This window comes from Cyprinus carpio, chromosome A2, assembly GCF_018340385.1.
Source record: "Cyprinus carpio isolate SPL01 chromosome A2, ASM1834038v1, whole genome shotgun sequence".
Classification (NCBI taxonomy): domain Eukaryota; kingdom Metazoa; phylum Chordata; class Actinopteri; order Cypriniformes; family Cyprinidae; genus Cyprinus; species Cyprinus carpio.
In genome coordinates, this window is record NC_056573.1 from 10,025,372 (window position 1) to 10,037,989 (window position 12,618).

The following is a 12,618-nucleotide window of genomic DNA, read 5'->3' on the forward strand; positions in this document are numbered from 1 at the left end:
TGAGGGGGGAAATGCATTTGCCGAACAAACACTTCAGCGTGACTACCTCTGGTCACAGTTACATTAGCGATTAACCTCTGCATGAACCTTCCCTTTATGCTGCCGCTTAGGTCTGTGTGCGAAATCACAGAAAAAAGTCTTCTGCTAGGAAAACGAAGGAAGAAACTTCTACTGTTTGAGTGTCGAAGCCAAAAAGCACTCAAGATGTCACCCTGAGAAAAAAAAGTCCCTGTGGAATAATGCCCTCACTATAAAAACTGTGAGCATAAAACTTTGAGTGCTATACTAATGCTGAAAATTGCTGGCACTGGCACATAATGTGAAGCAGGCTCTCAAAGCTACACAACTGTGGCCAAACACTAAGTATGTTGTGTAAGACGTCCAAATGCAGAATGAGATGGATTGGCTTATTGAGTGGAGAGCCCACCTGGATGTACTTGTGGATGTGCCAGGAAGCTTGTTTGCCATCGTTGACAGACTCCACGGTGGTGTTGGCCAAGCCAGCGATGTCTCCGCCGGCAAACACCCAGGGTTCACTGCTCTGCATGGTTTCGCTGTTCACCTCAGGTGTCCCCCATCCATTCAGCTTTACTGGTTCCAGGGCTGCCTTCACTGTTCCCGCACACAATATTACAGAGTGGTTAGAATGTATCAAAAATAGATTAAAACAAATTATTTACAACTATGTCAGGGCACACTGGACATTAAAAAAAAAAAAAAAAAATAGTGCTGCCAAGTGATTAATCGAGTTTAATATATATTAATTGATACATACATCGTAAATATACACAGTACACACACACATATTTTGCATATATGTTCACACATTTCATTTTGAATGTGATTAATCACAATTAATCGTTTGATAGCACTAAATATGTAGAGATGATGCTAAAAAAATAATTTATTAAGTGTTTTGTTGATTTTTTACATAAATAAATTCAATTTTTTTTTCTTTTTTAAGAATCATAGGTCTTCTTAATTGATGTATGTAGTTATTTCCCTTCATGGCCACACAGGTGTCCTAGCAGAGTAACCACATGTAGTTCACATAACTGAGTTACGTTCAACAACCAGAAACTGTCATATATATAAAAAAAAAAAAATAAATAAAAAAAAAATAAAAAAAATAAATATAACATTTGTTTACTTTCATGTTTTGTTAGGAAAATTTGGCTGTTCCCTATCAAATAAATGTCCTTGTTCTAATATTTTGTTATCAAATGGAATGGAATTCATACAGATTCTTTCATTTGTTGACTAATTTCATATTAAGACAGTTTGGATGGTACACATTCTCATTCTCATTCTATTTGATTTGACAAAAATCTGTGAATGAGTGATCAATATTTTGGTTTATTTTTCCAGAAAATAATTCTGTACACTAGCATATACATGTCTTTAAATCTAAGGCACTGCAAGGCTTAATGCACAGATCCAATCTTTTGATCTTATTTAATTTTTTGTATCACCTGTTTACATTACACTTAAGACACAACTGACAAGTAAAATAAAGGTCATTTTCATGAGTTATGTTATCTATATCTGCTTTAAAATTCAATATTAAGAAAAGTTATCTTTGCAGGCAAATGTGTCTCCCTTGCCTTGTGATGGCTTGAAATTTTTGGAATTGTGTTTAGATGTAGATCACGTGTCCAAATATTGGATATGTATCTGATTTAAAACCACATCAGGAAGCGTTTAGAATGGACCTCGTATGTATTTTTGTGTTTACTGATATTGATACTAAATGTTATCTGATTGATAGGTATCATTCAATATTGGCGCTTTTCCACTGTGTGGTACAACTCCACTCGGCTTGGCACGGTTTGCATTTTCACTGCAGTTTAGTATCGCTTTAGAGTGGGCAGGATTATTTAAATGTCGTTATAGTCGCGCTGTCTCTACTGCCACGACTCCTAAAAAAAACGTTTTCATTCATCGCCCCATCAAGCTCTCGCTGGATCTGCTCCTCTGCTATCAACGAGAGGAATGTCTAAACTTCCGCAACAGACAATGAAACTTTTTGATTGTTTAAAAAAAGTGTGCTCATTCGAAACAGTTGTGTTCGTTTACGAATAGGTTTACGGATAGGTCTGATCCAGTCCAATCCATTGTTTTTAAACTCAGTTTACTGATTCAGTTATTTGCAGATTTCAAGTTTATTGTTCAAGTTTATAGTTATGTGTTTATACGTATGCAATAATATCTGATCTGAGTCATGTAAGTAAAAAATCTGAGATTTTTGAGCCAGTGTAAACAAAGCATCACAGATTCAAAGCCACAAAAAAATAGCTTTTTAAGAGGCCAAATATTTTTGGTGCCACTAAGGACACATAACTATTCACTTAGTGACGGCTGGATATTGTTTAAGCTGAAAAATGAAGACATGTCTTTGATGAAGGAAGAAATGACAGTCCCTCCGGATGCCAGCCTGAGACCAGCAGGAATTTGTAACCCTGACGGCCCTGTTGATGCTTTTGCTGTGGCTGTTATTGTAGACTATAATTTCCCTTTCCTTTTTTTTTTTCGAGACCAATCCCCTGGTCCCTCCGTCAGCTCTCCTCGCCTGACGCTCCAGTGATCATGATGACTGCCGGCCTCATCACTTTCAGAAAATAAAAAAACCCTTCCTCACACCCTCCTGTTTGTTTCCCTTCTCCTCCACCTCTCTTGCTTTCTCTCTGCACGTTTTGTGTGTATGTGTGATGGATGTGGAGTGTGGCTGTTGTGTGGGACTCCTGAGATCTTCCCCTTAAATGAAATGGCCTCCTCTCAGAATCCAGTAGCAGTCTCCAGAGTAAATTCTCATACAACTGCTCATTGCCAAGCTCCATTAGAAGATGGAATGCACATCGCTGTGTGAAATACAAGCAGGAAGACAGTGTGCATTAGGAGTCTCAAGAGTTTATTTTAGTAAAAGTGACTTTGGATGGAAGAAAATGAGAATGCAGAACGCATCGCTGAAAATGCAAATATATGAATTTATTTATTGTTATGATGCTGAAACTGTGATGTGAAAGCATCACACTGCTTCAGAAAATGACATTTTTGTTATTATTTACTCACTTAATGTCAAATTTTATTTTATTTTATTTATTTATTTTAGTGGAACAAAAATAGAAAGGGAAAAAAAAAACACTGGCCTTATCTATAAAACAGGATCATAGTAAATACAAAAAAATACACAATAAAAGAAAATATTTTAGAATAATCTTCTCCACTGCAACTCTTGATTGATGTCATCTGATTGATAGGTATCATTCAATATGTGAACAAATTATTCTTTTCAAATGAACTAGTTGATTCAGTTCACTTCACTAACTGGACGGAGCGATTCATTTACGAATAGGAAAGATCCAGTCAAACGAGTTCACAAGCTCAGTTCACTGACTCAATGACCTGCAGATCTCAGGTTTATAGTTCACTGGAAGAAAGTATTATCAGTGAATAATGATTTAAATTTCAGTGTGTGCCAGTGTTATTTTAGTATTATTTATATACTATTCATTAATATTTTAAATGAGCATTTATTTTTATATCTTCAGTTTTCATTTTAATTTTAGTTTAAGTTTTAGTCTTTTTTTATGTGTGTTTGACATTTTTAGTTTTTGGAACTATTTCTATTCAGCTTTACTTTTATTTCAGTTTTAGTTTTTGTAATTTTAATACTTCAACATTTTGTTTTAGTTGCAAAGGCAACATTTCAAATTTTGTGAAATTTAGATTTAGCAAAAAATTTATAAAATATGTTAATTTTATTTAATTTTAAAATTTATTTCAATTAACTAAAAGGATTTTTAATAGTTTTAGTTTTGGTTAACGATAACAACACTGGTCTTGAGTCTTTAAAACTGCACTTTTTGTCTTTCACAAAATAACAGCATACAAAAGGTCGAAAATGATGACAGAATGTTTTTTTTTTTTTTTTTTTTTTTTTTTTTTTTTTTTTTTAGTAGACTACTCCTTTTACTGTAAGCATGTCTCAAAACTGCATTGCTTTGAGGCCTAGGGATCTGAATACAGACAACATCATGCTTCATGGGGTCCAGCAAAGGGTCTCCACAGTTGTAAAAGTAGCCAGTCAGCTGCTCATCCCGCTGGCCAGTGGTGATCTAATCACCGACCAGCCTGCCCACCCAAGATTGCAAGGGGAGAATTTCTCACTATCTCAGCTTTTCTCTTCTTGATGCCGCAACACAACCATCTTCTATTGGCTCTGCTGGCCATTGGAGTGGATAAGTAATTCATATCTTGGTCAAGGTGCGGGGAGTGAGTGGCATTTATAAGCTTGCTATCTCTGAGCTTCAAGCCAGTGATGAAACGTTTCTTCACTCAGACACATTACAATGTATAGGATGGATGACAGGTCTGCTCAAGTGCAGCAACACTGGGACAAGAAAACACTAAGTAAGGAAAGAAAAATCATGAGGAGATGAAAAATGGCTGGGTGAATGTGTGCCGACAAACAAAAATGATATACAGTAAGGTACAAAAGTCTGAGGCCACATCTGGGATTTATAATCTAATTTAAACAGTTTTAGAATTTAAAAATATGAAACAAATGAACAAGTATTTAATATTCTGTACTATATATAGATCACTCATCACTCAAGTGAATTTGTGTCTCTTTGTATTGACAATTAGATGTTCTTGCTGATGGTCTTGATGTAACTCTTTGGATCATTAAAGCAAAAAGGGGGAAAACCAATTAAAAAAAAAAACATTCAATACACCTTTTCACTTAGATTGTCATGTTGATAACAATTATGAAGAAAAAAAGCATAATATATTAACAATATAAACACATTGTTTTTTAAATAGCCTTTATATATATATATATATATATATATATAACAAAAAGACCGTGGTCAATATATAGTTAAGAAGCACAGAATATGTGATCTAGACATAATATGTGAATGTGTGGTTAATGTTTTTGCCTACTCTGCTGAAATAAGGTTGTATTTGTGATGGTGGATCGATAAAGGATTCCCATAATGAAACAAGGCTCTCATTTTGAGGGTCTTATCATCTCCGGCCTCTTCTTCATAGTGGTGGTGGTAATAATGTTGTTATTATAATCTTTTGTTAAGGAAAGATAAGTGGTGAATGCTTATTGACGAGAGAAAAGTCTGGATTCTGTGATGGCTTGCTGGGGAAATCTTTCACATGGACCACAGGTACGCCAACATGTGCTCTTTTAAACTACATCAGAACACGTTTTTTGTTTTTGTTTTTTAACTGGCACAGTGTGCAACATAAAATAATACTTATTGGAATCATTCATTTGGTACAAAGTACTTTGCAGGAAACAAATACAGTTAGAGCATTATGAGAAAATAAATTCTTAAAAAATAAAATTTGAGATATTTGAAATTATTAATTTGTGATATAGTTAGTTTCAATTTCTGATTGTGTTGTTTCTGAGTTGACCTTGGCTTATGGATGGTTTCACCTTCTGGAAAAAAGGCACTGATGATGAAGTCTGCTTTCAGGTGGACAATTTGCTCCTCATCAACAATCCAGGTCCCATCATCCTGCTGTTCTGTGCGGCAAAAACGCAGGCCAACAACACGTCCATCTTTCATGATTACCTCATGAGGAGACAGGAAGGGCAGGAACTCACACTTTTCATCTTTGGCCACCTCCATCTAAAAAAAAAAACAAATCAAAAGAGAAGCAGGTGATTCTAATTTCTAACATTAGAATGCATGAAAACAGAGTTAACTTCATGCAGTCATCTTTAAAAGGTGGTCATGACAAAATTTAAGTATTGGCTATACTTAAACTTCAAAGAAACCTGAACATCTTTCTGAGCCTGCTTACAGACATCATCACCTGTTTTACCGTACTGCACCATTTATCTGGAAACCCACATCTTCCCAGTGAAAATCTCCTAAAGTTTCTACAAAGCCAATTTTCAAACCCCAGAAAGCATTTTTGTATCTTTCGCTCTCTACTTAACCCTCCAGCTTATCCTACTCCTTCCACTGTATCTCCTGATAACTTTAGAAGTGCATTGCTTCTTTCCTCTTTAGAATCTCCAATAAAACACTCTATTTACCAGGTTCACAAGCACAAGACTCCTAAAACCCTTCCACATGCACTTTTGGCCTTCTCCTCAACCCTTCTTTTCTCCATCTTATACTCCTCTACATCACCTCCACCATCACCTGACCTCCGTACCTTCAGGCCCTCTTCATGTTAGTTTGTAGTCATGGACATCTAACAGGTTATAAGAATCTTTACAGCCCTTTCTCAATAGTGAAGAGCAGAAGTTCTCAACTGGTGGGTAGTGTCCCAAAAATAGGTGACAAGTCTGTTCTGACAGAATCATGGACGGAAGGGATAAAATAAAATTTTATGTTTATTGTTAAGCAAGACAGGCTGTGTTCAAGCATATCCCAGACTACACCAGCAAAAACAACTTCATTGCTGAAAATTGGCTTCGCACACACAAACACACTCCACAAAAATGGCCCTAATCACAGCAATTGAATTACAGGGTATGCACTCACATTGTTTTCATCGTACCTTCAGAAAAGTAGCTACTGGATTAAATGGGAAGGACTCACTTCATCTCCACACCCATTGGAGTTCCACAGGGTTCAGTACTCAGACCAGTTCTGTTCTTCCTTTACACCAAATGGTTTTATAGTCATGGCTTCCTTTTGTATTCTTATTGAGCTAATAATCAATTAATTCTCACTTTTCCACCCTCTGACAACCACATATCTCACAAATCACCTCGTGTCTGGCTAGCATTTTTACCTAGATGCATTTTAGACCTGTGCATCCCATCTAAATCCACCCTTGCCAAGACCTTGTCGTTTCAATAAAAAACTCCACCATCTCACCCACATAGAAAGCCAAGAACCCTGATATCACAATGGACAACAACCTGTCATTTGCACCACATAAACTAACCACAGTCAAAACACACAGATTCCTCCTGCTGAATATCCAGAGTCAGCCCTTTCCTTACCAGGAAACAGTGCTGTAGGTTTTATTTGATCATAGACCGCACATCAATTACCATCATCAAAACTTTCACCCCCATTCTGCAATTTACTCCTTCACAAATTGACAATTTAAATTCAAAGTTTTGTACTTTGTACTACAGCTTTATTTGTACTAGCAAGCACTTGTTTGTATTTGTACACAGATAATTAATTTTCCTAGCAGATAATGTTCTAAACTGTATGCTTACAATCTGTTGATCACAATGGTCTCATGTGTCAAGCTAAAGAGCTTTCAGTAAGTCATTCTGGATAAAAGTGTCTGCTAAATTCCTTAAACATACATGAACTGAGAGTAGAAATAAAACTAACACCTTTCATAAAAACCCCTCCTTAATGAAGAGGCTTAATTTACAGCCATGGCGCTTTAGCACACCCCTGTTTGAACATTCGCAGAGCAAAGGCAGAGCTAATAGTTGCTGTAGTTACACATTTCTAAGTTTAACTTTGTTGTCACAGTTGCTATGGCAGCGTTGCAACAGTTGTAATTGAGAAAAGAATGTCTTAATTACTTTGTTAAAAATTTCCACAGAAAAATAAATCTTATTATATAAAGCTCAACATGGTCACCTTTACAGAAACTTTTCTCACTTTTTTCTTGACAAACTTTTTTCAACTGCTTTTATTTTTTATTTATTTTTCTCTCCCTGAGATGGGAAATTCTTTCTATGGGTAATACCAATACATCCAATACATCATTCTCTAGCCTATTGTGTGTGACAACATAACCTAGGCACTAGGTACAGTATAGGCATATAAATTGTATACAATATAAACTGAAGGAATGTAAGATTTAAATGAATTGAATTGCTATTCATAAACTGTTCAGCATAAAGTGGAAGACAATATGGCATCTGGCATATTCTGTAAACATTTTCACAGATGAATCAACAGTCTAACCTTTGCTCAAGTGCAAGACAGCGAGTATACACACATACAGTACTGTGAAGGTTACTAAACATTCCCCACATAAACTGTATTTTTCTATCACCATATAACTACCTTAGTAGTTTTTCTATATTTGCATAATACTTTATATATTTTAAAGCATAAAATTACACTTAATGTATTACAGTGCATTTATGTGCCTCTTAATCAACCATACTGTATATTCAGTTCTATGTTTTAAGGTATAACAATTCGGAATATATGCATATTGTGTAAAATGTTTAGTTGTGGGCAAGTTAAAAAAAAAAAATAATAATTGTATAAGAGATAGAATTAATTATTTAAAAAAAATGTAAGCCTTCTTATTTCCTGTTTATTTATTATTTAACCTTAGTCCTGTGTATCTATCCATGCTTTCACGTGTTTATTTTTATCATAGATATCAAATTCACAGAGAAAGATCCACTTTTAACTCCAGCTCACTCCACTCCAGATCTTACACTAGATTTCAGATCAGTTATCATATATATTTTACTCTGAATCTTTTTACTGTCAGATTATTCCATTAAGTAAGGCCATTCAGTTTTTCTCAGCTGACTTTTATCGCTTTTATTCCGACTGTCTGTTATGTAATCTATGGCTAGCTGTGTTAACTTTCATAAAGTTCCATTTGAAATGATTAATATTTCATGTAACTATTCCACATTACAGACAAAATTTTGCAAAATATCAGTAATAACTGAGACAATGGCTTTTGAAACTGGGCTATGTTCTCAGTAAAGCAATTTCTAGAGGAAAGGTGGATAATGAATATAACACTCATTTTTTTGAAAGGTTATATTCCCTTGAATAAATTATATCCATTTGGGAATTACATTTTTTTTATTTATTTTATTTAATTTTTTTTTTTTTTGTATGCAACAGTACGCAACTAGTTGCAAAGATATAACATACTGTGCTTCAATATAACATACTGTGCTTCACTATATATATATATATAATATATTATATATATTTATTTAACTTTTTTTTTTTTTTTTTTAATGAATGGAATTGTCTTCATTTATGCAAAGAAAATTAATATATACTCAAGGCAGAATTATTTTTTTGTTGAGTAAAAGGGTTTGTAAAGGTACACAATATTCTGTCTATCTACTTGTCATTTGTCATTGAGAAAGATGGAGAGAGAATTTGACAGAATTTTAACAAACAAACTGTTAAAAAAAAAAAAAACTTCTACACAAAATGTAATTTAAGAGGAAAAAAGAAAAAATGTCTTCTTTAGGACGTGGTGTATACATCTGTTCCTTTAATAGGAATCTATAACTGGCTTGCAAGGTGCTGCTGAACGGAATTTTTTTTTTATTTTATTTTTTTTGTACCTCTTCTGGAACAGCACGAGAAATGTTGGTGAAGCCCTTTCTAAAGACCACAAAGACTCGTCGAGCTCCACAGCGGAGAGCAGAGGTGGCGCAGTCAAACGCTGTGTCTCCTGCACCTAGGACTATCACATTCCCATGCAGCTTTGGCAGCTGCGAGAGGCAATTACACATGCCTGCAAAAGACACATGCCACAGAAAAAGACACAAAAAATGAAACAAATTGTAAGTAAAATTCAGTGCAATAAGATTTATACAACATCAAATATCATTAACAAAAAAATATTAACAGTCTGACCACTCAATGCCGCAACTGAGAAATACTGAGGAGAGTCGTGTAATAAACACATTTGTTTTTTTCCCAGTCAGTGTAATATTGTTACAAGAGAACACAACAGGAAATAAGTCAAGTAAAATTACTGTGAAATGATAGCAGTTGATATCCAAAGGTATACTGTAAATTCACACTTTTTTTTTACATTGCACTGTGTTGAAAGGAATATAAACTGGAATCTCTTTCAGCACCTATTTTACTGGCCTTTGCAACCAAAGGTAGGAAATCCTTTGATGTGTAGAATCCCTGTTCTGTGGTCAAGCCCTCAAAGATCTTGTCCCTGTTTGCTTGTGGAAGACCTGTCAAGCATGAAAAAAAATTAAATTAAATAAAGAAATATATAGTAGATAATAAATGCATAACTGATAAGAAAAAACTAAGAAACATTTATTTCAATGAAAAACATCAAATGTGAATTGTAACTCAGTTCTGTAAATGTCAGATCATTGTAAATTATAAGATGACTTTTTCTTTTTACTTCCAAAAATTACATTCAACAGTATTTTAATGTAAAATTGCATTAAATTAACTGTTAGATTTATTAGCATTTTTTATTGTATATACTAAGGGAACATAAGGTAACCTATTCTAAACATGTCTAAATGTTATTCTTATTCTTCAATTTTAATTAATCATCATCTACCCACTTTCATGTCACTTTTAACTCTAAAAGTTATTGGAATAAAAAAATGCATGGTGATCACTTGCTGTCAAGCTCAGTGGCAATATAGCATGACTAATAAATAAATAAATTATAATAATTATAAAACATATATTAATTAATTACATTAATTCATCCATCCATTCTCCAAATATATTATATTATGTACTCTCACATGCTAAACATGTTACTTGTCCCCGCTCAAAATAAAATGAGGTGCATGATGCCCCTAGGCACTAATAGACATAGAGCATCTGGCATATTGTAGTAGGGCAAACAGTTTATATCAGCATTATGATTATGAGTTAAAACATTAAATGTAACTATACTGAGCATCCCGCTCAACTTCAGCAATTGAATATAAATGAATGATCTAAACAGAGTTTGTTTGGAATTATGTCCTCCGCAGGACAACGTATAATAATGAACTAGAGGAATGGCAGGCGGCTTTCTTAAGAAGTATGTCGATAAGACAAAAGGCAAACAGATATGGATCTAAGGGATATTTAACCCCCATCACTTCAAATCTGTCTATTATGACTGGCACACCCCCCAAGGATGTACTATATGATGGAGGCTATCAATCTCATTACGCTCATCATCACTGTTAGAGCGATGAACACGAAGGCTTCGTGTGAGATGGGAGGGAAAAAGAATTGTGTTCCTTGAAGCAAACAAACAAAAACTTTTTATGCCGAACATCAGAGGACAGATTAACGTGTACAACATGCAGGAGGTAACTGGAAGTTCACAGATGCTCGAGGTATAAAACCTAATATTGCCTGTACTTCTCTGCCATCATTATAGGCTATTTAAAGTCTGTTCTGAACAGCGTAGGTGCTTTCATACAAGGTAACATAAGGATAATAGTTAAATTTGTAAAGTTGTGCGGCTGAGAGACACCTAAAAATGTAATTGTGCCTTGAACTAGCTGAGAGCAGTTGTTTCGTAGCACCATTTGACACTTCTCAGACCATATCCATGCACAAATTAAATACTAGTCTTTTCCTGTATGCCCTATAATGCACTAAGCAACTGCAAGAGCTGAAGAGAAATACTGTGATTCAGAGACTGGTAATGGTTTTACAGGAAAGGTAAGTACAGAAGTAGACACGGTTTTAGAAATGAAATCTTACAAGGAACCCTGAAGGTTTATTCCATTCAAAAATTTTTGAAAATATAAATTCGATTTCAACAAATTACTTTAATGTTCTCCAGCATGATTTGACCACAACAGAAATAAACTTTGTTTATTTCTAGATATAAATTAGATAATGCTGGGACTCAAAATTAAATTGTAATCAGGAAATAAATAGTGTTAGGATTTTGACAATTTTTAAACAAAAGTAGGGTCTCAGAACCATTTGCATTCTGAAACTCTCTATATGGTAGGCATTTTCTAGGAGCTGTTTTTGTCTTGTTTTACCCTGATGCTAAGGTGAGTGTTACATGCATTAGGATTTTGTAGGATTGTGTTGCTGGAGTAATAAGGAACTTGAGTAATAAGGAAATACTTTGCTTTCTACTCTGTGTTCTGTTGTGATTTTTTTAGGCTTACCATTTACAGCATGCTCAATGGGGTGGGGGTGGGGGGAGTTTTTAAGTAATGATTAAGATGGATTTTGTCTTGTACTGGTCCTGGATCAGCACCACAGCGAGGACATAAATCGAAGTTTGTGTGACTAACAACAACACCAAGAAGTAATATACTACAATAAAAAACAAACCAGCTCAGTTTTTTTGGAGTTCTGTTACAAATGTAAGCACAACATATTGATATCCAATATACCATCTGCTGATTAACTATAGTTGAAAAGTAGTTCTTGGACTGTATTCTTCAACAGCTTATATGCCATATGCAGTCAAACGATGCAAAGCAGTTTAAAAAAAGAAAAAGAAAAAAAAAAAGACAGACAGACAGTGATTGCCTTAAATCCAGAGTTTTCCCCCAGGAGTCCCCGAAGGCACTCCAGGAAGTCTGTGGAGAATACACCTAAAATATATCGCATTTAAAAAGTAAATGACATTTCTAACTCTGAACTTATTTCTAGCTAATGATTTGTTAAGCCTTACATAATTTTATTTATTTTATTTATTTATTTTTTAAATAATGTGACACACAGAGAAAAAAAAAAATCTTTTTTTTTTTTTTTTACCTAAGAAAATATTATATTTATAAGGCAACTGAATCATGCACATCCTTGCATTACATAAGCGTTTTTTAGGAAACTCAACTTATATGACATTATGATATACACGCTGACCTCAGTAAGACCTCCTCAGAGTCATATTCATTAGAACTGAACATCTAGACCAATCTGCCTTCCCATATGG

The 12,618-nt window shown here is 34.4% G+C and overlaps 1 protein-coding gene across 1 annotated transcript in view; it reads right to left on the reverse strand.

Moving 5' to 3' along the window:
• Nucleotides 1-12,618, reverse strand: part of dpydb (dihydropyrimidine dehydrogenase b) — a 157,911-nt gene that overhangs the window by 69,170 nt on the left and 76,123 nt on the right. The window contains exons 10-13 of the mRNA XM_042771862.1: nucleotides 9,815-9,922; nucleotides 9,293-9,465; nucleotides 5,459-5,654; nucleotides 428-612 (exon numbers count right to left, since the gene is read on the reverse strand). Coding sequence (XP_042627796.1) covers nucleotides 428-612; nucleotides 5,459-5,654; nucleotides 9,293-9,465; nucleotides 9,815-9,922 — 662 coding nt within the window. The remainder of the gene's footprint in view (nucleotides 1-427; nucleotides 613-5,458; nucleotides 5,655-9,292; nucleotides 9,466-9,814; nucleotides 9,923-12,618) is intronic.